The following is a 26,709-nucleotide window of genomic DNA, read 5'->3' on the forward strand; positions in this document are numbered from 1 at the left end:
CGACGATTTTTATTTAAAAATAAAAATAAATAAAATCATTGATGTAAGTTGGTGTAAGCAATTTTTAAAAAAGTTTATGAATTTTTTAGCCTCATATTTTTTTATTTTTTATAACGTTTTCTTTTTCACCAGTGATTAATAGTTTGATTATTATAGATAAATAGATATTACAGTCAATCTAAGTTAAATGGTGTGCTACTTGAACAAATATTTTGTAGATGAAAATGGCCAGCATAAGGGTATGTGACATCTAATAAATTCTTAAAAAATATTAATGAAAATTAATGCGGTAAAATTACTTAAATAATATCAATGAAGTATTAATGAAATGTTGGGTACTTGCTGATTTGTGTACCTTTTGGCGTTTAATCAACCCTTATACTTAACTTTTTAAACTGTAAGTTTTTGTTAAGGAGTTTTGTATAATGGATTGTTTATTGTTCCTAAGTGTAGACCAATTGGCAAATGTAGTACATTAGCTTTACTTAGATATGAGCAACAAATGGTAGCTTTCATGCATTCTGTGGGCAGAAATGTGAACTACTTCTTTTACTAACTAAGCAAATCTTACTTTCTCACCGTACCTCATTTCTTTTTGAATCTAAGTAATAATAATCCAAATAGAGAAAATAATGATTTTATTTACTGTATTTTGTAACATGTTTTACTTACTTAATTTGTAATATTTTTCATTACTTATTTTATATAAATCTCTTTAAATAATCTATCTTCTTTTTAGTATGCACACCAGTCATTTGTCAGAATACATTAATTTAAGAGGGGAAATGAAATAAATAGCACATCAAAAAGTGTGGATAAAATTCACCTAGCTCTGGACCTTCATGGCCCTAATTACTTATATGTTAATTTTTGGCATTGAGAGAACAACCACATTTCGAACAACTTCTTACTAATCTCAAGTTGTTTATTGTAAGCATTTCTTTGGCGAACTAACTTTTTTTTTTTGTTATAATTATATACTCACTCAATAAATAATTTATTTTGCTTTAGAAATTCCAATAATAATAATAAAAAACTCCCTAAACATTATGGGTAGTATTATTGACAATAAATGAAGAAAATTTGATTTAAAAACACGTTACTTTTTTTATTTTTTGTCTAAAATATATTTATTTACATGATACATTTACAAGTAGTTTGTCTTTTTTCGAGGCAGTAGTAAAATATGGATTTGGGATTTCCCTAAAACGTACTGTATTTTTTTTTCCTTCGAAAAAAGATCGAGGATTTTCTTTAAAGTTTATTTCACATATTTTGTATTATAAAATTATAATTCATTTAAAAAAAAAAAATTTAAGTGCCATTTTTAATGAAAGGGTGTGCAAATTTCCGTTTCAACACCATATTTTGGATTAAACAGTTCTGGGAAATTCTATCAACCTGGAACAGATTAAAATATTCATAAATTAACATTTTATAAAGTTTTACATTTTAATTTAATTTAAATGAAAAATATTAAGTAATTAACAAACATACATAATAAAGCGATTAAACTAAAGTACATGTTTTATGAAACTAGGATCTGTAAATTAGCTTTAAAATAATGTTTGTTTTTTAAATAAATGTTATATTAAACAGAATCTAATGCATTAAATAAAAAGTGAGTGTTAGTTAGTTTATTTTCGAATACAAATTAGTTATTAAGACCAACTTTTTATTATAGGATAACTAAAATAATTTAGAATAATTTGGGGTTGAGCGGTTAAGTTCGATAGACTGATCTTTGTGTTGGTTTGTTGAGATGTTGCTGCTGTGTTACAGTTAATTTTGATAGTACAATTTGTGTTGCATATTCATGGGATAAGTTACAACTGAATTGAAAGGGTTAGCTGTTGAGGAAGGTCGGATGAAGACAATGTACATTCTACCGCCCATGGGCGGGGAGAGATGGGTAACAGTGGAAGTGGAATGTTGGCGGAACGAAAGTGTTATTAACATGGTAATTAGCGCCGAGATTTGATCTTCCAACCACCTCGCGTCAGATGTCGACCAAATAATATACAAAAGACCCAAATAAACAAAACCGCTGTAACAAAATTATCTTAGAATTAATTAAATTATCATTGTTATTCTACATAACTGCACACAACAGATTACAAAATTAATTATACAATTATTGCATAGTTCACTTAATAAAGTGAAGAACATGTATAATGAACAAACATACTTTTCATAAATGAGATACATATTTCCACATTTTGATCAAGATGAATGTTCATCTTGAATAAATTTCATGTTTGCAATTTAATCCCAAATTTATTTTTGGTAATTTAATAAACAGTAATTTCAGTAATGGTACGCTACTTGAAGAGTAGAATGTCTATTTTAAAGACGCACCTTCATTAATTATTTTATTTCAGCTATCTCTAACTCCTCATACGTAGAAATTATTGTACGAGGTGTGGCTATTAAATAACGAGACTATTGCTGTAAAACATTTTCAATTTATACATATTTAGTTATTATCACCTTCTATATACACCCCTCTCCTATCACTACAACGCTCCATGCGAATTTACCATTGTTCAGAAACAGTGCTGGAAGTCTTTTTCTGTGAGCTCCTGCATGACGCGTGCCGCTTTTTCTTGCACAGCTTCAACGGACTGAAATCGTGTTCACTTTTAATGCAGATTTGACTTTGGGGAACAGATACAAGACACCTGGGGCCAGGTCAGGCGAATAAGGCGGATGGCCTAAAACTGGGATGTTGTACTTGGCTAGAAACACGTCTTGACAGACAATGCAGTGTGAGCCGGTGCGTTGTCTTGATGGAGGACCCATTACTTGTTCTTCTACAAATCGGGTCGTTTTTTTCCTTACTCTTTCACGAAGTTGAGCAAGCACCTCACGGTAGTAATGTTGATTAATTATAATCGATATTTTCATCCGTTTTGGACGTGGAAGGGCGACTCGGGCCGTCATCATCTTCGACATCTTCTCGGCCATCTTTGAAACGCTTGAACCACTCAAAATCTCGAGCAAGTGATTTCTCGAAATCTCTCGAAAGAGAAGGCTTTACGCTGCACAGCTGTAGGTCGTTAGGATTTGGCGAATGTATAGTTCTTCTGTAGCAGCATCAGTCTCGTTATTTAATAGCCACATTTCGTATTCCAGAGGTTTTAACCAAAAATATCAGAATTGAGGTCTACTATGAACGAAAATTTATTTTTTACAAATCTCAAAACGAATATAGAGTAAACGCTCATACGACCTATTTCTTTAATACAATTTGCAAGTTCCTTCACTTATAGCCATAGTCATATTTGATTCTCACCTACGTTATAGTTTGTAAAACCGTAAATTGTACTAAAAAGACACTTTAGATTAACTTAGCCTTAGACTTAATTTTCTAGAAAGAAGGTTAAGTAAAAGCTGTAAATGTAAGTGGCTATAATATATAAAATCCTACGAGCCATTAACGAAAGAGTTTAAAAAACGCGAACATTAATAGAGTAAAGAGACCTACGATTAAGGAATTCGCTTAAAACACAGAATTGCAACAACATATTTAATCACTTTTAACATTACCTTGTGAAATAGGATCTTACAATTCTCAAAAGAGACCAATCAAAACAGACCAATTAGTAAAGACCAATTTTTCGGATTAAAATATTCTCAAAACCAATAGTTCTAAAATTTCAAAATTTAAAATCTGCACGATTACAATAACTTCTCTTTCTAGCAGAGTTGGGAAAAAATCTAATCAATTAAAAAACAATGGAATTAAACCGAAATTAAATTTTAATCATGATTAAAATTAAAAAATTTAATCGGCTAAAATTATTTGATTAAAATTAAATTAAATTTTAATTTAATGGGAATTTAATCAATTAAAATTTTTAATCAAAAATTAAATAATCATAATTTTAATTGATTGAATTAATTTCCAAATGTAGTTTTAATCACTTTGGACAATTAAATTTTTTAATTTAATCAAAATTTGAGAGATTAAATTTTTAAAACCAAACATTGCCAATGGGTAAACCAGAATCGGACCAATGCATCTTTACTCCGCCTAGCTGGTGCCTCTTCTCTATCAATATTAACACCTTTCCCAAACTTGGCACCTTCATTCTACCAGTCTGGTGTCTCACCTGCACTATGTTGGTGACTCTCAAGTGTATAAGAAAAAAAAATTCCGTACCAATACGTGGTTTACGGTGGGAGATATAGAACGGCCACAATTTTACAGAATTTCATGACCCAAAAAATTTTCAACCCTTTATATCTTCTACAATTATAGATCTGTGCACAAAATAACTATAGTTTATAATTGAGAAAAACAAAGTATATAAGAGAACAAAATTCCATATCAATACGTGGTTTACGGTGGGAGATATAGAACGGCCACAATTTTACAGAATTTCATGACCCAAAAAATTTTCAACCCTTTATATCTTCTACATTTATAGATCTGTGCACAAAATAACTATAGTTTATAATTGAGAAAAACAAAGTATATAAGAGAACAAAATTCCATATCAATACGTGGTTTACGGTGGGAGATATAGAACGGCCACAATTTTACAGAATTTCATGACCCAAAAAATTTTCAACCCTTTATATCTTCTACAATTATAGATCTGTGCACAAAATAACTATAGTTTATAATTGAGAAAAACAAAGTATATAAGAGAACAAAATTCCATATCAATACGTGGTTTACGGTGGGAGATATAGAACGGCCACAATTTTACAGAATTTCATGACCCAAAAAATTTTCAACCCTTTATATCTTCTACATTTATAGATCTGTGCACAAAATAACTATAGTTTATAATTGAGAAAAACAAAGTATATAAGAGAACAAAATTCCATATCAATACGTGGTTTACGGTGGGAGATATAGAACGGCCACAATTTTACAGAATTTCATGACCCAAAAAAATTTCGACCCTTTATATCTTCTACATTTATAGATCTGTGCACAAAATAACTATAGTTTATAATTGAGAAAAACAAAGTATATAAGAGAACAAAATTCCATATCAATACGTGGTTTACGGTGGGAGATATAGAACGGCCATAATTTTACAGAATTTCATGACCCAAAAAATTTTCAACCCTTTATATTTTCTACATTTATAGATCTGTGCACAAAATAACTATAGTTTATAATTGAGAAAAACAAAGTATATAAGAGAACAAAATTCCATATCAATACGTGGTTTACGGTGGGAGATATAGAACGGCCATAATTTTACAGAATTTCATGACCCAAAAAATTTTCAACCCTTTATATTTTCTACATTTATAGATCTGTGCACAAAATAACTATAGTTTATAATTGAGAAAAACAAAGTATATAAGAGAACAAAATTACATATCAATACCTGGTTTACGGTGGGAGATATAGAACGGCCATAATTTTACAGAATTTCATGACCCAAAAAATTTTCAACACTCTATATCTTCTACATTTATAGATCACTGCACAAGATAACTATAGTTTATAATTGAGAAAAACAAAGTATATAAGAGAACAAAATTCCATATCAATACGTGGTTTACGGTGGGAGATATAGAACGGCCACAATTTTACAGAATTTCATGACCCAAAAAATTTTCAACCCTTTATATCTTCTACATTTATAGATCTCTGCACAAAATAACTATAGTTTATAATTGAGAAAAACAAAGTATATAAGAGAACAAAATTCCATATCAATACGTGGTTTACGATGGGAGATATAAAACGGCCATAATTTTACAGAATTTCATGACCCAAAAAATTTTCCCCTTTATATCTTCTACATTTATAGATCTGTGCACGAAATAACTATAGTTTATAATTGAGAAAAACAAAGTATATAAGAGAACAAAATTCCATATCAATACGTGGTTTACGGTGGGAGATATAGAACGGCCACAATTTTACAGAATTTCATGACCCAAAAAATTTTCAACCCTTTATATCTTCTACATTTATAGATCTGTGCACAAAATAACTATAGTTTATAATTGAGAAAAACAAAGTATATAAGAGAACAAAATTCCATATCAATACGTGGTTTACGGTGGGAGATATAGAACGGCCATAATTTTACAGAATTTCATTACCCAAAAAATTTTCAACCCTTTATATTTTCTACATTTATAGATCTGTGCACAAAATAACTATAGTTGATAATTGAGAAAAACAAAGTATATAAGAGAACAAAATTCCATATCAATACGTGGTTTATGGTGGGAGATATAGAACGGCCACAATTTTACAGAATTTCATGACCCAAAAAAATTTCGACCCTTTATATCTTCTACATTTATAGATCTGTGCACAAAATAACTATAGTTTATAATTGAGAAAAACAAAGTATATAAGAGAACAAAATTCCATATCAATACGTGGTTTACGGTGGGAGATATAGAACGGCCACAATTTTACAGAATTTCATGACCCAAAAAATTTTCAACACTTTATATCTTCTACATTTATGGATCACTGCACAAAATAACTATAGTTTATAATTGAGAAAAACAAAGTATATAAGAGAACAAAATTCCATATCAATACGTGGTTTACGGTGGGAGATATAGAACGGCCATAATTTTACAGAATTTCATGACCCAAAAAATTTTCAACCCTTTATATCTTTTATATTTATAGATCTCTGCACAAAATAACTATAGTTTATAATTGAGAAAAACAAAGTATATATGAGAACAAAATTCCATATCAATACGTGGTTTACGGTGGGAGATATAGAACGGCCATAATTTTACAGAATTTCATGACCCAAAAAATTTTCAACCCTTTATATCTTCTACATTTATAGATCTCTGCACAAAATAACTACAGTTTATAATTGAGAAAAACAAAGTATATAAGAGAACAAAATTCCATATCAATACGTGGTTTACGGTGGGAGATATAGAACGGCCATAATTTTACAGAATTTCATGACCCAAAAAATTTTCAACCCTTTATATCTTTTATATTTATAGATCTCTGCACAAAATAACTATAGTTTATAATTGAGAAAAACAAAGTATATATGAGAACAAAATTCCATATCAATACGTGGTTTACGGTGGGAGATATAGAACGGCCATAATTTTACAGAATTTCATGACCCAAAAAATTTTCAACCCTTTATATCTTCTACATTTATAGATCTCTGCACAAAATAACTATAGTTTATAATTGAGAAAAACAAAGTATATAAGAGAACAAAATTCCATATCAATACGTGGTTTACGGTGGGAGATATAGAACGGCCACAATTTTACAGAATTTCATGACCCAAAAAATTTTCAACCCTTTATATCTTCTACATTTATAGATCTCTGCACAAAATAACTATAGTTTATAATTGAGAAAAACAAAGTATATAAGAGAACAAAATTCCATATCAATACGTGGTTTACGGTGGGAGATATAGAACGGCCACAATTTTACAGAATTTCATGACCCAAAAAATTTTCAACCCTTTATATTTTCTACATTTATAGATCTGTGCACAAAATAACTATAGTTTGTAATTGAGAAAAACAAAGTATATAAGAGAACAAAATTCCATATCAATACGTGGTTTACGGTGGGAGATATAGAACGGCCATAATTTTACAGAATTTCATGACCCAAAAAATTTTCAACCCTTTATATTTTCTACATTTATAGATCTGTGCACAAAATAACTATAGTTTATAATTGAGAAAAACAAAGTATATAAGAGAACAAAATTCCATATCAATACGTGGTTTACGGTGGGAGATATAGAACGGCCATAATTTTACAGAATTTCATGACCCAAAAAATAAAAGTGGATGATTAAATTAGTTTGATTAACGATTGAAATTGAACTAATTCGGTGATTAAAATTAAAGTTCAATTTAATTCTCAGATTTAATCATAATTTTTTTAGTTTGATTAAATTAGTTTGATTAACAATTAAATCTGAAATTTAATTGATTAAATAATTGTCATATGATTAAAATTACGATTAAATTCGCCGATTAAATTCTGATTAAAATTAAAAATAAATTTAATCAATTAAAAATTTTAATCAATTAAATTTAGATTTTTTTTTTTTTTTAATCAGTGCCCAACTCTGCTCTCTAGCAGTGTAAAAAAAATTTGTATTAAAGAAAACTGTTAAAGGTATTTATTTAAATGCCTGACCACTAAAGATCATAACTGATCTGAAGCCAGCCCTGAAAGGAGCTGTTAGTGAGAATGAAGTATAGAGAAATGAAGACTGAAAATGTACTAAAGGAATCCGTATGAAAGATAGTGCCAGTTGCTATTGCAACTGAACATCAAGGGCAACAAACCTGTTAACTTTCTAGTCCTATCTAATCAAATATCTCATAAACTTTATACACCATTTTCTGAGAGCTAGTAACAGTCTAATAACAAGTGAGAACTGTCCTCTAATCAATAGAGTAACAAAGGAAGTTGGTTGAAAAGGGTATAAGAGATTTTTGTGAGAAAATATTATGAATAATATGAAATATGAACTAAGGGTACAAATAAGGATGTAAACAAAGTGATAATTATCTGTATCAGGCAGGTATAACCTTAACATTAAGTTTGATTTCTTTATTATTATTACTATTAGTAACAAGTATTTATTTACAAATGTTTATTCGTGAGTACTCTTTTATTTTTTATTGGTTTGTATGAACATTTAGTTTCATATGATTTTAGTTATTTACATATTACTTTTACTCTCCGCCGCATCACTCTTCCTCCGATCTTCTATGACTCAATTCCAATTCCTCCTGCCAATGTTGTCCGTTATCTTGGGCTTTATTTAGACAAAAGACTGACTTGGAACCCGCACACACGACTTAAACGAACTGAAGTTAACAGGCGTTATCGACTACTTAAAAGACTTCTAGACCAACGTTCAAAACTTTCACTTAATAACAAACGACTGATTTACAATTCCATACTAAAACCCGCCTGGACGTACGGTATTGAACTGTGGGGTTCAACGAAACGCTCCAATCTTCAACGAATTCAATCTCTTCAGTCTAAAATTCTCCGCACTATCGTTAACGCTCCATTTTATGTTTCAAATCTAACCATCCACACAGACCTGGAAATTCCGTTTCTAGGTCCAGGTTGCACGAACTCGTTATAAAAGTTTTCATCAGAACTTGCACTCTCATTCTAATCCTCTTCTTGTCCGCCATTTATCATCTCATCACCATCCAGATCATCCTCCCAGACGACTGAAACGCCAGTGGCCTCGCGATTTTCTCTCTTCTGAGGACAGTAGCTAATCCTAGAGATGACTTAGGGAGTGTTATCACTGGGTAACTTCTCCCCTCAATTAGTTAGTTCGATGTCAGTTATTGTCATTGTTACTAATAGTGTATCTAGCGCTGGTGTAACTTAACAAATAAATTTAAAAAAAAAAAAAAGTTTCCTGACAACATTCCAGGAGGTTTCATCGAAACAAGTAGACTCCTTCAACGTTCATCTTTTATCTTAGGGTTCGTTACGTTGTCGATGCACTAGTCAAAATGCTGTCTTTTGATTAGAATTTGTTGTACTTTTCACGGGCATCTATGAGTTTCGTGACTGGATTCCTTACTCGATATTATTGTTTAACAAGAACTACTCAATAGTACTAATACCAGACCTTTTCTTCCCCCAAATCAACAGTGACATTTCATATTGTTTACCTTTTTTTACGCCAAATAACCCTCCCATAAAACATTTTCAAAATTAAAAAGTGAATCTTTCACAGTAATTTGCAAATCTGAAATGCAGTTACGTTTATAAAATCAATTGAAGATACCAAAGTAATTTGTTTATAATTTTTTTTACACATTAACACTTTAAATAAAACAAATTCAGTTACCGATCCCACTACTAAAATTCATCTCATACGTCGTGCGTAAAATTTGAACTATAAATTAGATTTTGGAGGATTTGAGGTTTAGAGTGTGCGGTTACTAGTTTAGAGTGCTGGATCTGACAAAAACTGTCAGCCAATACTGTTCTGTGAGGTTATTTAGGTATTAGAAGTTGCCGAAGAATAATTGCTAACAAGATTTAACCAATGAAACCAATTTGTAGCCATAAACATCCATACTGTTAGAGAATGATTGTGTTGGATAAGGGTACAATAGTTTGCAATTAAATGCACAATCCATAAAAACAAAAAATGCCCAAAATGAACAAGAAAAATTATCCATAAAATAAATTGATTCTCCCCTTCTTATCCAATCAAATTAAATCATTATTAATTCTCAAAGTAAATAGAATAAACATACATCAATGGCGTTCTTTTCCGTGTTGGACAGATTTGAAGAGGGTTTAATTAAATAGAGTCCTTGGAGACATCTAAGATCACGTGATGAACCCAGCAGCCAGCATGCATATCAGGAAGTAGTTATTCAGTATCAAAATACCTGCACAAAAAACACAAAATTTTTAATATTATTTCTTTGTTGTATCTCGAGATTGTATTTTCGATGTCAGATAACTTTAATTATTTGAAGGCAGTACTTCGATTCCCAACTTATTCGTAATATAAAGTAAATAGGTATGGGTAAATTAGTAACCAAACTTTATTTATGGTACAACAAAGCTGATAACGTGGGATCTTGCTTCAAGGCATAAAACTAAGAGAAATGCCACTTTTAATTTTGATGTCATGTCAAATTCAATCCTTGTTATTTCACATTAAGGAAGGAGAAATAAAAACCTTGAGTGCACCTCTCCAAAAGAAAGGAACAAGGTTAGAAAGACCGAAGACTTTTATTGGAAGTAAATCCACCGCGGGCGCTAGCCATTATTTAATTATGGAAAAAACCATTTTCAAAATGTTTTTAACAGAAAATAAAATCTAAGTTTTAAGTCTATGAAAAAATAATCAGGTTTGTAAATCCTTAGAGTTTCTTAACAAAGGCAATACTTCACTGATAATAAAATGGCACTTAGAAACTGGATTGTTCAACTACAATATGGTTTTCAATTAATTAGATAAGTTTTAAAACAAGAAATAAAGATAAAATTAAATAGAATGCTAATAATTTTAGAAGTTAGTTCTTAGAGAATTAATGCCCCTTGAAACTTCTGTACATGTATACATACACTCATATACAAATATAAACATTGCCAAACTTGAAATTAAATTCAATTTTAAATGTAACATGTACAGAAGTTTGTTTGTCAGTTCAATCTTCTTTAATTGACAGACATTTTCACCACTTACTTCTATCCAGAGCTTTTTAATATAAAATCTGCGTTGCAATTTTTTGAAGATAAATGTTTTATAAGGATTTTTTATATTATTATTTTTTTTTTATATTTACAACCTGTACCGTGAACTTCAATAAATAAATATTTTTAAAGTGGTGGCGCTCTTGATAAGGTAGCGAGGCTTTGTAATTAAATAAATAAGTTGCCAGAAAACTTCTCTTTAGTTCCTGTAATAATCCCGAGTGCCATATTCGATCTAAAGTTTGAGCCACATACAGTAAAACACTAGATTGTTTTCTGTAAAGACAAGAAGCAATGTGGCGTCCACTATCCTATGACATTGATGAATTACGCTTGTATTAGTGCCGAAAGCCACAAATTGATGAGAAAGAATGACTTGTACAGCTTCCATAATTGCAGGGTGCGGCGCCAAAATCCGGAGAAAATACAAATTGAGATTCCAGCCTTTCTATACCACTGGTAGATGTCGCGATTAGCGTTCACATAGCTTGGACACATATACTAAACAATCATAACCTCTAAACAGTCACAATTTTGAAACCAAGTGCGGAGTATAACCATAGAGCCGCGATTATCGAAAGTGTTCGCGCTAGGCGCTCGGCGATAGAAATAATTCGGTTCTTCGGGGACCCGAGATCGACTTTGTATGATGTCATCGCGAAGTATAATGTGTTGGAGAAGTCCAAGAAAGGTTTTGCAACACCGGCGAGAAAAACACACTAGAAGGAGCGCGTTGTCAGGAAACCCGACATCATTCAACGGGCTCAGGAGTTAATTTTTGAAGAACCCAGGCAGTTGATCCGAAAAATGTCGTCGGTTGTTGATGTAAGCGAAAAAACTATGCGTCGAGTCGTCGAGGAGGGCCTCCGCTATAACTCTTACACAATTAAAGTGAAACAGATGCTTACCGAAGCCGCCAGGACAAAGCGAGTTGAACGCCGCAATCTGTTCCTTAAGAAACAATGCTGCCGGACGACTCAGGTTTTTTTTTTGACGAGAAAATTTTTACGGTGGATACGAAAGTCAATCGAAGGAATGACCGCTGGCCCGCCCACGACCCTGAAGATGTCCCCATTGTTGCAAGAATGAAATTTCCTGCGAATGTTCAGTGCTAGGAGTTGTGTCCAGTGAGGGTGATGTCATTTTTTAACAACCAAGGAACTGTCACAAATTAAGTTTATTTGCGTTTTGACAAATGTAGTGAAGCCGTGGATGGACACTGTGTCGTCTGGAAAGCCGTATGACGCCCTCACAAGTCATTTGGTGCAAAATTGGTTGTTGGACAACGTCGACATGTTTTGGTCGAAAGAATACTGGACTCCCAACAGCCCAGATTTGAATCCTTTGGACTACTACGTATGGAGCGTAGTTGAAAGGGTTACTATCAAGTCAAGACAACCAAGCGTCGCATCATTGAGAGCCGCTATTAAAGCGGCATTCGCCGATAAGGACCGAGACACATTAAAGCGCGCCTGCACAAAGTAGCGGAAGATCTATTCAGTAAATGTGATCTTTAAGACCTTACAAATATGGATAATTTTTTTTTTTGTAAATCTTTTCGGTTTTGCAATCAAAAATATGTTTGGGAAAAATGTATATTTTGTCCGGATTTTGGCGCCGCGCCCGTAGGACTTACTAATAAGAAATTCTGTAATATTTTTACCATAATTGAGGTAATTAGCAGTTAGTGCAAAGGGAAAAAGTAAAATAAGGCCTGTTTAATTACGGAAGCATTCTAATTAAAGAAAATTTCGACCAGACGGAAAAGTAATTAGTTCTGAATTGAGTTAAAGATGTATATATGATTTCCTTTTTTGACGGCGGAGAATTTCAATGTAATTAAGTCATATATACCAGGGATTTCATTGATGATAAGTTTGGTGACGCGCTTAATTGTTAGTGGAAGGGAACGCCTAATGTCGGAGGGTTTCTATTATTTTTAATGAATAAATAAAAATGATGTTAACCATAAACCATCAGAAATTAAAATCCTTAAAATGAATGTTTTGATTGAAAATCAACCAGGACACACTTCCAGTTCATTATTTATTTCTAGGTTATCCTGAGCGCCACGGCCTCCTTTATTTCCATTTGATATTTAGCTATTTGTTATTCATTTTCAAACAACTCATATCCTAACAGCAAAGAAATAACCGCTTTTTTTTTGCTGTCACAATCCTTTTACGATTTGACCACTTCAATCAGCTTCAATAAATATTCAAAGCTGAAAACATTGATCAAAAAAAGATTATAAAACAAAATCAATCAAATTTATTGCGTCTTTTTCTACACATTATTGAACCTGGTTGCTGGTTCTATTAATTATGTTAGCACAATATCTAAAGATAGAACATTTACGTTAAAGCCACAACCAAGATTTAAAGTATCAAGAATGAATAATGATTGATTGTTTAATGGTTGAACTAAGCACTGAAATAAAAACAAAAACTTATTCGTTTTGTCTGATTATTAACTGCATAATATAGAAATTCAATTTTGTTGAATTAGCAAAAACCAGTCAATTATCAATGTTACTTCGCAATACATTTAAAACGAAAAACAAAAATAATTACACAATTTTTGTGGTTTAATATTGTTTTAGCGAATTACTAAACCTTACAGCAAATTTAATGTGCGGTTGACAAGCCCTCCGACACTTAACTCGCCAGAGGTCTTCCTTCGGCAAGAAGGTATGTCCAGTAATCACTCATACTTTTACTTCTCCAGCAGATTTTTAGCAGAAAATTAAACTTTTCGGTCTTATATTTGAATTATATTTACTTATAAAAAACTTGAATTTGAGGGAAATGCCTTAAAAAGGAATTTATCGTTAACTAATAATGTCATTTCCATGTCTTTTAAATTGTTTCATTGCAGTTAATTATTTGTTTCTTTAAATGAAATTTAAAAAATGTGCACCCTGTTTTTCAAAAGAAATGTCCATTTCCCGTAGAACTTTTCCACAATAAGTGTTTGAGCCCTGACAGGAGAAATAAATTTCAGCAAATATCTTACCAAAAGCCAAGAATTAGAACCAACGTGGTCCCAATTATTAGAAATTTAAAGTACTTAACCTCTTTCTTGTGGTATTACAATTTTGTTTTAAATTCTCTCTTTCCATCAAATTGTAGATTGTTATTAGAAGGGCGGTTCCACCAAAAAGGGGAAGGAACGCAGGCAATCCAAAAAGTCCATTGTTCCCCGTCCACCTCTCATCTCAAGAGAGGATTCCAGGGCTTTAAAACAACAAATCCGGCTAAAGTTTGCCAGATACCAATACAATAAACTAATAAAGTAGTAACAGGACACTAGGGAGCATGACGACTCAATCGTCCAGTGCACTGAATAAACCTCTCTAGGTTCTGGTAAAGATTATCTCCGGTAGGGAGACATTTGGCCTCCCGAAGACGAGAAATCTCTTTCCATCAACTACTCCTCCACTTCATTCCTTCTTCTAGGACGGCCCTCTTTTACTTCGTCCTTCCCAGCAACATAGTCTAGTATAGCATCTATGGTTCATCCTTTAATTTTAGACTGGCATTGTAGCTAACATGGTGAAGGATTTTTAAATTTAGTTTTATTCCTAACCCTGCTGATAGGAACATATTCTAAACGAGAAAATCCGCTATTTCGCCACCAGAAGTCCATCTCAAATGTTATTACTTGATTATTGCTCTTCTGAGTAATCAATCACGTTAACTGTCACATTTGGTCTCGGTTTTTACTACTTGTTCTAAAGTGAAAAATTAAATTTGTTAAACTGTACTTAACAATTGAGAATTATTAGGACTTAGTAAGCACTAATCGATCTGCTCCTCTCAAAAGCGGCGTTTCATGGTACCCACCAGTTATTATAATTATTGTCTTCTTGCCAGAGGTCGTGTATAACGTGCAAAATCTTGATTTTTCACTTCTTTCTTTTATAAAAAGCGTTACCATCTTGATCGTAGGCACCTAGAGTCTTCTCATTGAACAAGAACGCTGCACAGGTTTATTATGCTAACCTAATTTCTTTACAATGTTATAAGGAAATGTAAAAGGTAAAAAATTCTATTTCCTTTAATATTGGATTCACTCTAGAAATGTTACGTAACGAAATCGATTCGAGATTCAATTTACAATAACTTTTGCCTTATACAATCTTTGATGGAGATAGAATTTACGTTGCATCAACACCATTTAAAAACAGTTTCTCATTAACCCAGAAATCAAATTATATACAATTCATTTTAGTTAATAATGTGAATTCAAATTCGTTTGAACTTTTTCAAAGAACTACTCTAAAAAGTTAAGTCTCTCCGATAAGATAATAATCTAAAAAGTTATTTTACGTATTTTACACAATTGTAGTCTAGAAAGAAAGCTCTAATAATGGCTAAATGTTTTGTGGTTTTATCGTTTGGCATCTTATTAGGCATAGTCAATAATTATCTGTTCCAGATGAACATAGTATTGTTGTGGTAGCCGTTTGGATAAAGTTGTGTCCCATTCTCATTTATAGTTTCGGTTAGCGTTCGTTGAAGGTCTTTTTTAAAAACTTAATAAATTCTTATAAATGTGTATAATAAGTAAATCTGTTGAAGACGTAAATACTGCGTGAAGAGCAGGAGGATAGAAACTAGAAACTACCCATTTTTATTTCAAAATGATGATTATTGAAAACATCATTCCGGTTTTGAAGTATGATCTTCGTATTGATAATAGTATTCTACAACGAGGTTGTTAGTGTTGAAATCCTACTGTCGTGTGATTCCATAATGTCAACCTGCCAAACTCAGAAGCATTGCAATTTTTTTTTCACATACCTTCAGTACACATTCACGGAATAGAAAAAGTGGTAAAACACAGATGTTGAAATTGAAACAATTCAATACCAGATGGGTTGGACATTTTTTGCGAACACTAACATTAAACAAAAATTGTAAGATGAAATTACTTGTAGCAATTTAGATTCTTTATAGTTAAATTGGTACGATTCACTCTTTTTTCTTTAATCTTTTGCTCTGGCTAATCTAGTGTTCAATATCTAGAAGCTAATTCTCCCAGATTAGTAATCTTCTTCAGACAACTTAATAGATAAAAAGATAAATTTCATCAATAAAAATGCGACTTGATTCATTATTCTATTGTAATTTATTTATATTGTAAATGTTTTATCCATTAGGATTTATAATTTTGCTTCTGCCTTTGCAGGTTCAAATTGAATTAATTTTATGAATTGAATGAATTGACTGAAATTTTATTTTAAAAAAATATAAAGAAAAGAATCGGAAATAGTTATTTATTTAACAAGTGTGGAAAGTAGTACTTTTCCTCACGCGAGGCAGGGTTTGCACGCACGAGCGAGCGAAGCGATGCGAGTGCAAGTGCAAATTGCCGAGTGTGAGAAAAATACTTAACACTCGAGTTAAATATTATATTTTTTCTGCAACCATTAGATTTATTAACTAAAAAAATTAAAAATTTCATTTTTACAGTCTACAAAAAGTAATTTATTTATTATAAACATTTATTGTTATATTACAATTATTTACATTACTTACGTATTCACATTACTTATTACATTTTCTGCTGTTTCTTTTATTGATGGAGGAGTGTTTTCTAAACAGGAATCACTAGAATCCATTTTAAATTTCTATAAAGTAACACTATAACCTTTTTAACTGTTATAATTAAAAATATCTAATTATTTATTAAAGTATTATTTTTATTTCTATATTCCTTTCAATTTTTATTTTATTTTTTAATATTCGTTTTTTAATTATTTAGTTACGTTAAATAAGCTTATTAAAGTTTTACAGAAAATATTTATGTTAATAACAAAACTTCTTATATCAAGGAAGCACAATAAAGTTTTTCCACACACTAGTGCGGAAAGTGACACTAATGGGAATTTTTCCCCACTAGTGTGGGAAGTTGGGCATTACACAGCTGATTTTAATTGAGTAATGAGAACTTCCCTACATGGTTGCAGAAAAAAGATTTTTTCGTATATACTTACATTTTTTTTCATTTCTATGTATTTAAATCTTTAATAAAACATGCTTGAGTTTAGGTTAACTTAATTTATTTTATTTTTAAATTTATTTAGCAACTTAGAATTTGTATATAAATTTATGTACCAGTAAATAATAAGTAAATCTGCTGAAGATGAAATAGTGCGTGAAGAGCAGAAGGATAGAAACTACTGTAGAAACTACACAGTGGTAGCTCCCAACAGTAAATCGATGATAATCTTCAGATATTAAAGAAGACTTGGAGCTATTGACGATTCAGTTGGCGAGTATTGTCAGGAATGTCAGAGGAGGCGAGAGACTTTACGAGAGGATTAGAGCAAGTAGAGAGAGCAGTATGGAAAGGGAATGTTGAGGTCGTTGTGAAGAGTGAGGTAAGTCACAGTAGAAAGGAGCGTCAGCTATCTGTCGGAGTAGTTTTGATTGAAATGTCTGCACAGTCCGTATGTTTGTAGGTTTGGCTGAACCCCACAGCTCTAGTCCGTAAGTCCACATAGGTTTGAGAATAGTGTTGTATATTAAACGTTTAAGTTCTATTGGCAATTTTGAGCATCGTCCAAGTAGTCTGAAAAGAAGTTTCGCTGGTTTCATCATTGTTTGTCTTTTATGTCTCGAGTGTGGGTTCCACCGTGAGTCGTTTGACTATGAAGAGTCCAAGGTTGAAGAAGACAGGTGGACTAGAGCCCTGCCGGAGAGTAAACATTTTATTAATTCGACATTTCTTAGCCAGAATTCTATTTTATGTAAGTGTTCACCCGGGCTTGCTCTGGAAACTCAAGGGCATTCTTCCGTTCACTCATTTCCTCATCTTGAAGTCCTATTTGTCTGATCGTCATTTTCAAATCGGGACATCGTTTTCAGCTAAACATCGTATTGAAGCGGGTGTTCCTCAAGGAAGCATCTTAGGACCTATCCTATATGTTATATACACTGCAGACATACCAATCCATCCTGAAACTGTCCTTCTAACTTATGCAGATGATACCGCGATACTTTCTCCTCACATTGATCCGGTAACTTCACACAGAAACCTTCAAACTCATCTCTTTTCTCTTGAGGAATGGTTTAAAAAATGGAAAATCAAGTTAAATGAAACCAAATCTCAAAATATTACTTTTACTCTCCGCCGCATCACTCTTCCTCCGATCTTCTATGACTCAATTCCAATTCCTCCTGCCAATGTTGTCCGTTATCTTGGGCTTTATTTAGACAAAAGACTGAATTGGAACCCGCATACACGACTTAAACGAACTGAAGTTAACAGGCGTTATCGACTACTTAAAAGACTACTAGACCAACGTTCAAAACTTTCACTTAACAACAAACGACTGATTTACAATTCCATACTAAAACCCGCCTGGACGTACGGTATTGAACTGTGGGGTTCAACGAAACGCTCCAATATTCAACGAATTCAATCTCTTCAGTCTAAAATTGTCCGCACTCCATTTTACGTTTCAAATCTAACTATCCATACGGACCTCGAAATTCCGTTTATAGGTCAGGTTGCACGAACTCTCTATAAAAGTTTTCATCAGAACTTGTACTTTCATTTCAATCCCCTTGTCCGCCATTTATCGTCTCATCACCATCCAGATCATCCTCCCAGACGACTAAAACTCCAGTGGCCTCTTCTGAGGAGAGTAGCTAATCCTAGAGATGACTTAGGGAGTGTTATTGCTGGGTAACTTCTCCCCTCAATTAGATATTCGATGTCAGATATTGTCATTGTTACTTATAGCGTGTCTAGCGCTAGTGTAACTTTACAAATAAATAAATAAAAAAAAAAATGTAAGTGTTTGTGTAACCTTTTCATTTTGAAACCTTTTTTATTGATTGGAAATCCCAATAAGGACACTTTAGGCAAGAGAGGAGATGAATTTTTCTGGAAAGTGCCATTTCAGTGTATGTATGAACTTACTACCTATTAAGTATTAAAATAGAATTAAATATACATATAACAAATAATCCGAATTTGAAGACAAATTTCCGTCAGGACTTGGACATGTACGAGTATAATATTGAGTTGAACTACTTTTCCTTACAAATTGTAATTTGTAAGAAAAATTTAAGATCGCCAACTGCAGAAAGAGAAAGTTTGATGAGAATATTGTGTGGCAACACTGTTTGAGAGAGTGTGTACGAGGGACTTACTGTGTGTAATATGGCGGAGAATGTGAAAAAAGATATTATATATTGTGTATTCTGTTGTGTTTTGATTTTACTGTGTGTATAATAAAGGTTGTCGTTCGATCTTTCTTGCGTTTTCCTTTTGTTCCCAGAAAGAAGGAGACAACAAATTTCAGAAGTGGGATAGGGATCTAGATTTATGTAGATTTAGATATAAAGACAAATTGTGTAAAAGGATTGAAAGACTGTGTGTAATTGTGACGCTTAAGTAGAGTTAAGTTTATTTAGAAGTTAAATATAAATTTTAAGTTGTTTTCTTTGTTCGTTTATATCTTTTGGACAATATACTGTAAGTAATTTTTAATAACTTTTATTTCTGTGCTGACGAAATTGTTTCATTTATTTACAAGACAATGGAAAAGATTATTTGGTTGAAAAAAAATATATCAGAATCTTCTACAAAGACGATCAAGATCATTTATAAATTAATTTTTAGTCGAGAGGGAGATAGAGCGAACCGAAAGAGATTAAGGAAATTTGAAGGGTTCAAGTTAGAGCCAGGATCCGAAATGTTTAATAGTAAAATTAGGGAAATTGTCCTGGGATTCGAAGAAAGTGAGTTAATCGCGGTTTGCAAGTTTCTTAGATTAGATATTGGAGGTTCAGTGGAAGAGAAAGCTAGACAGATTTGTTATAGTTTAAATGATTTAGGGTCTTTTTCAGACTCGGGTGATGAAGATGACTCTGATGATGAAAATTCTGAGGAGGAAAAATACGATATCGAAACCCCACTAAATCAAGCGACAGCAGAGGTTGGTGAGAATTCTATTCTTTTAAGAATGCTAGCGCAAAATGAAGCGTTGATCAGAAGTTTAAGCATGAACAAAACAAAAGAATTTAAGATAATTCCAGACTTTAAGAATAATATCACAAAGTTTAATGGTAAAGTTCCACGGCATGAGGCAGAATCATGGTTAGAGGCCTTGAATAGCATCGCTAAACTACACGCATGGCCTGATGAGTTTAAATTGGAGGCGGCGAGAGCAAGTATGGCCGGACCGGCTAAAGACTGGTTTCAATCAAAGAGTGTTCGAACCTGGAATGATTTTCAAAGTAAATTTAAAAGAACTTATGTAGGTGAGATTGATGCGGGAACTAAATGGAGGGAAATGGCAAATAGAGCTCAGGGAAAACAAGAAGATACTGAAGATTACCTGCAGGAAAAGGTAAGATTGTGTAAAGAGTTGAAATTACCCTTTAAGGAGATCAAGTTACAAGTTATTGAAGGACTGTGGTCTAAAGAGCTTAGTGACCATCTATTAAGTATCACACATCACGACGAAGACGAATTAAGGGACTCTATTGAGGAATATGAGAGAGTTAACGAAGCCCGTTTGCAGAGAATTAGAAAGAATTGGGGCACTCAGAGTAGAGAGTCGAAAAATAAAAATAAAGATTCATCGAGTAGAAGTGAAGATGATACTAACGAAGGTAGGGCTAAGAGTGTCAGTAGTAAGAAAACAGAATTCTTCCGACGCACAGAAAACTCAGGAAAAAGTAGCCCACGAGAAAATTTTAATCCTAGATGTTACGCTTGTGGCAAACAGGGACACTTGTCCAGGGAATGTCCAAATTCATCAAGTGAAAGAAAGTGTCGGAAGTGTGGGGACACAACACATGTGGCTAAGGATTGCACAAAGGATAGTCAGATCAATGTGATTGCTCAGGCACCTAATCCTACTTGTCTGAAATATATAAAACAGGTACAAATTAATGGAGATTCCTTTACTCATTGCCTTGTAGATACTGGGGCATCAGATTGCACTATCAGAGACTCAGTAGCAAAACGTTTTGACTTGAGAAGAATTCCTGGCAAGACAGAGCTAATTGGTTTTGGAGGAAGTCACGAATCTTTAAAGGTAGAAGAATGGACGAATGCTGTACTTAGCGTAGACGGAGTGTTGGGCACGGAAGTGAAGTTATTAATTGTTCCAGACAAGGCCCAACTATATGAAATGATAATTGGTCGCAGTTGGCTAGACCAACCTCATGTGGCTTATTGTAGTGTTGATGGTATGTTGAAGATTGGTTACCGAGAAGAGGATCCTTTCAAAAACATACAGATAGATTCACCAGCATCAACAAAGTCTGTGATTATGGTACATGAGAATGTTAATCTACCACCAGCTAGCATCAATCTTGTAGAAACAGTTGTTGGAGAAGAAACTTTCTGCACAATGATAAGAAATGAGTCGAATGAAGAAGTGAAGCTTAAGAAAGGAAAGAAAAGAGGAAAACTTCACCCTATCGCACCCGGGAAGAGGCCGTTTGCTATCTTACATGCGGACCACTTGGGACCCTTCGTGAAGAGTGGGAAAGGCAACCAGCACCTTCTGGTCGTCACTGATAATCTCACTCGTTTCGTGAGACTGTACCCCGTAAAGGACGTGAAAACCACGACTACGTTGAAATGCCTGAAGAAGCTAGTGATGGAAAGAGGAATACCGGACATGATCGTATCCGACAGAGGAACAGCTTTCACCAGTCAACAATTCGAGGAGTATTGCCAAGGCTATGGCATAAAACACAACCTGATTTCTGTGAGACACCCAAGGGCCAACGGGATGGTGGAGAGAGTGAATAAAACAGTTTTACCCGTGATTAGATCATTAACCTTAAAGGAAGATGGTACAGATTGGGACAGTAAAATGGAAGAATGTGAGATGGCCCTCAACGTTAATATCAACAGAGCTACCGGAAAATCACCTTTTGAGGCCTTGTACGGTTACCATCCACGATTACCCAGTATAGATTCAGGGTTGAGAGAGTTCCTAAAGACCGAATACAACCGACCCGAAAGATTACAGGATAATATTAGAAGTAAAGTGCTTGATGGTCAGCAATACATGAAGGAGTTATTTGACCTGAGGGCATGTGAAGCGACTTCCTTTGAGATAGGCGATCTGGTGTTTGTCAGGAGAGCGATGGGGCACACTGGAGTGCCCACGAAGACCCAACCACGATATAGAGGACCGATGGTTGTTACTGCTGCACGTGGAGGAGATTCGTACACGGTGACGGACCTAGAGGGTAAAGAGGGACGACAGTTTGCCACCTCAGTCCACGCCAGCGACATGAAAATTTGGAAACCCGGGAGAGACGGACAAGATGATGAGGAAGGCCAAATAAACACAGAAGAGGAAAAAGAAGAAGAAGTGGTCGATGCACAGGAAGAGGGCTTCAGATCATCACCCTTAAATGTGCACAAACGAAAGAGAAGGGCACCCGCTTACTTCCAGGACTACGACTTAAATTGAGGCCAATTTAGAACGTAGGATGGCCGAATATGTGGCAACACTGTTTGAGAGAGTGTGTACGAGGGACTTACTGTGTGTAATATGGCGGAGAATGTGAAAAAAGATATTATATATTGTGTATTCTGTTGTGTTTTGATTTTACTGTGTGTATAATAAAGGTTGTCGTTCGATCTTTCTTGCGTTTTCCTTTTGTTCCCAGAAAGAAGGAGACAACAATTGTTATCAAATGTTTTCGTAATGTCACTTTTTTTTTTACAGAAACTGCAAGTTCGAGTTCTTTAAAATTTATCCACAGCAAAGTAGATGAAACAATGGTAGTGACTGTGGTGAATTTTCCAAAAAGGAAGTTATTAAATGGTTGAGTTTAGTTAATATTCCGCTAGAGTGAGCCAGTTGGGAAGTTAGTTGTAGAGTCGTTCGCACTCCGCTCTGGTAATAAGCGATTCCAATTTGCCCGTCCGCTGCTTGAAGAAACTTGATCCACTGAATTAATCAGTTTTCTAAACACCAAATTGGTAATTATACCTCTTAACCTACTACCCTCATCACACTAAAATAAGAAACATCTTATCTTTAAATAAGTTTTTTATATTGTTTCAACACTAATTCTCAATTAATTTCAGAGGCTCCACAGACAACTAAAAGATGGAAGTTTTTAATAATGCGAAAAAGCTATTCAGAATATAGAGAGTAGAAGACTGTTTCAGAGGTGGGTAAAGCAATAGATTAAATACTTCAAAATTACGTTCTTCTGTACTGTTTATCTTCAATATTGTGATCATCAATTTCTCCCTGGCGTACGTCACTATCGCTCTTAAATGTCTTATATATTGCCATATTCGCTTCACTTGATAGATAAGAAAGTTTAACACTTTTAGTAGGGCTTAAAAACACCAACAAACTGCCGTTATTCTACACTCGATTTGTGCGCTATACTTCTTTTTCTCGGACAAATCGAATTCAAAATAATTGAACTTCTTCATATTTTCGAAATTATGTGATAAGCAGATGGTTCCTGTTTCCTTTCTTTAAGCTCCGTCAGAGTACGAAGTGTGGCTATTAAATGACGAGACTGATGCTGCTACAAAAGAACTACGCATGCGCCAAATCCTAACGACCGACAGCAGCTGTGCAGCGTCTCACGTGTTTGTAGAGAAATCTGTCTGACCGGAACCGTCGTTTTTGTAAGAGATGTTAGTTTCGTTTTGCCGAAAACATGATACTACACATGTAGTAGAGCAACGAATTGTCGTGAAATTTCACATGATACTTGGTAAAACCGCTACTGAAACTTATCTTTTATTAAAAGAAGTTTATGGCGATGAATGTTAATCACGTGCGCGAGTTTTTGAGTGGTTCAAGCGTTTCCAAGAGGTCGGAGATGATGACCGCCCGGGTCGCCCTTCCACGTCCAAAACGGATGAAAATATCGATTATAATTAATCAACATTACTACCGTGAGGTGCTTGCTCAACTCCGTGAAAGTATAAGGAAAAAACGACCCGATTTGTGGAAGAACAAGTCAGGTTCTCCATCAAGACAGCTGCATTGTCTGTCAAGACGTTTCTAGCCAAATACAACATCCCAGTTTTAGGCCATCCGCCTTATTCGTCTGACCTGGCGCCAAGTGACTTTTATCTGTTCCTCAAAGTCAAATCTGTATTAAAAGAAACACGATGCCAGTCCGTTGAAGCTGTGAAAGAAAAAGCGGCACGCGTCATGCAGGAGCTCACAGAAAAAGACTTCCAGCACTGTTTCGAACAATAGTAAATTCGCATGGAGCGTTGTAGAGATAGGGGAGGGGTGTATATTGAAGGTGATAATAACTAAATATGTATAAATTTAAAATAAAATGTTTTACAGCAATAGTCTTGTTATTTAATAGCCACACCTCGTATAGTAATAATTAATAACCTCTATCGCCCGTAACTCTTTCTGAATTCATAAATTGTACTGTGGGTTAGATTCTCTAAATTATTTCTGGGTAATATTTTACAAGCTGTATAATGATGGTAAGATGATTTGAAGAAAAATTGTAAGTTAGAACTCTCGGAGTAAGAGAAACTAGTCTGTGTTCATTCCACAATTTTATGTTTGCACAAGATGGGAAACTTATTAGCTGGGAACCGTTGTGCAGATTGTGTCAGGAAGAGGAGGAGACGGCCTCTCGCCTGTTGTTCGATTGTGTTGCGATCGAGCGGTTGCGCTAAGAAACCTTTGGAACGCTGAGACCTAATAAGGAGATAGTAGCGCAAAAAGAACTAGTAGGGAAAGTCCTCAACCTCTTTAGGAAGGGAGGGTTCGTACCCTAGATCTAAGAAAGGGGCTGGCACAACAAGCCTCTTGCGGCTGCAGTGCTGTGGAGCTTGGGTCCCGGAATTCTAATTCTATTTTTGGCTTATATTTTCATTTGCTTTCACTGGCTTTCATAGGCTAACAATTTTTCTCCCAAACAGAGGTCACATAGAGGTTATAGATCTTCGTGAATGCAGTACATATGAAGTTACTTTAAAAAAATGCATCACTTTGTGAGTTCAATGCTCATACACATCTATTTCGACCATTAAAGCTGTTATTAACTACTTTACGAAATAATGAATTCGTCGGATTAGAATTGATGCATTTATAGTACAAAAAAAAGGAATTAATGATATTGTTAATGTTGTTTCTTTAAATTTTGACCAGTTTCGGAGTTTGTTTGAAAATGGATTTTCAAAAATAGGATTACTAGGAAATTTGAGTTTCAGAGAAAAACTATTGTCACTTTCTGATATCTTCACTCCCTGAAGGTGGATGATGATCCGAAATCTGACGGGGTAAAAAAAAAAAAAAAAAGGATACTGCAGCGGAGTTGAAATTAATGACAGTGAATTTGATCGTGGTTGAACAATACAAAAAATTGAAGGCGTGAAATTCTAAAAGGTTGACCAATAAACAATATTGTTATACTGTAAATGTGGTGACATTGTAATATATTTCGCAAATTCCGTAATTATGTTAATAAAACTGCATACCTGGATGACCAGCAGAGCGCGTGATGGTTGTGGTTGGCGCTATGGTGACCTGTTCAATAAACTGATATGAAGCGTTGAAACCAGTCGCATCGAGTCTATCATTAGATTTAAAGGTGACCCTGAAGAATTTCCTTTCAGATTCCACTACCATACCAGAGCTAATCTGTCCACATTGTCTGGTATATTTCCTGTCTAAACCAATGAAATTGGAAAATTCTACGTAATCACTGGCTGAACTGAGATCACACCTGTAGCAAAATAGTGAAGCCAATCTATCAGTTTATTAAATTTTTCAAAAAAAAATAACCTGAATTAGAAAATTAAATTATAAGAGGTGTGGCTATTAAATAACGTGATTGATGCTGCTTCAGAAGAACTATGCTTGCGCTAAATCCTAACGAATGACAGCTGTGCAGCGTAAAGCCTTCTCTTTCGATTGAAGCGTCTCACGTGTTTGTAGAAAAAATCAGTCTGACCGGAACCGTCGTTTGTGTAAGAGGTGTTAGTTTACTTTTTGCCGAAAACATGATACTACACATGTAGTAGAGCAACGAATTTCGTGAAATTTCACATGAAACTTGGTGAAACCGCTGCTGAAACTTATCTTTTATTAAAAGAAGTTTATGGCGATGAATGTTTATCACGTGCGCATGTTTTTGAGAAGGTCAAGCGTTTCCAAGATAGCCGAGAAGACGTCGGAGATGATGACCGCCCGGGTCGCCCTTCCACGTCCAAAACGGATGAAAATATCGATTATAATTAATCAACATTACTACCGTGAGGTGCTTGCTCAACTCCGTGAAAGAGTAAGGAAAAAACCACCCGATCTGTGAAAGAACAAGTCATGGGTTCAAGACAACGCGCCGGCCCACAATGCAATGTCTGTCAAGACGTTTCTAGCCAAGTACGAGGGTCGTTTGAAAAGTCCGTGCAAAAATAAAAACTACTTAATTTTTTGGGGTAAACCTTTTTTATTTTTCAACATAGTCTCCTTTTGGGCTTATTCACTTCGTCCAACGCTGCTCTAGTTT

At 34.0% G+C, this 26,709-nt stretch overlaps 2 protein-coding genes across 2 annotated transcripts in view; one reads left to right on the plus strand and one right to left on the minus strand.

Annotated features, from left to right (window-relative positions):
- Positions 1–621: 621 nt before the first annotated feature.
- The window catches only part of LOC141462340 (suppressor of lurcher protein 1-like), a 71,512-nt gene continuing 45,424 nt past the window's right edge, over positions 622–26,709 (minus strand). Inside the window, exons 4-6 of the mRNA XM_074144129.1 lie at positions 25,679–25,926; positions 10,252–10,389; positions 622–1,401 (exon numbers count right to left, since the gene is read on the minus strand). Coding sequence (XP_074000230.1) covers positions 10,328–10,389; positions 25,679–25,926 — 310 coding nt within the window. The 3' untranslated portion in view covers positions 622–1,401; positions 10,252–10,327. The remainder of the gene's footprint in view (positions 1,402–10,251; positions 10,390–25,678; positions 25,927–26,709) is intronic.
- LOC141462339 (uncharacterized) lies at positions 19,386–22,834 on the plus strand. The gene has a single exon (XM_074144128.1). The coding sequence runs from the start codon at positions 19,761–19,763 to the stop codon at positions 22,662–22,664; it is 2,904 nt and encodes a 967-aa protein (XP_074000229.1). The 5' UTR covers positions 19,386–19,760; the 3' UTR covers positions 22,665–22,834.

Source organism: Rhodnius prolixus, unplaced genomic scaffold, assembly GCF_049639745.1.
Source record: "Rhodnius prolixus isolate KJV_2025 unplaced genomic scaffold, Rpr scaffold_36, whole genome shotgun sequence".
Taxonomy (NCBI): Eukaryota; Metazoa; Arthropoda; class Insecta; order Hemiptera; family Reduviidae; genus Rhodnius; species Rhodnius prolixus.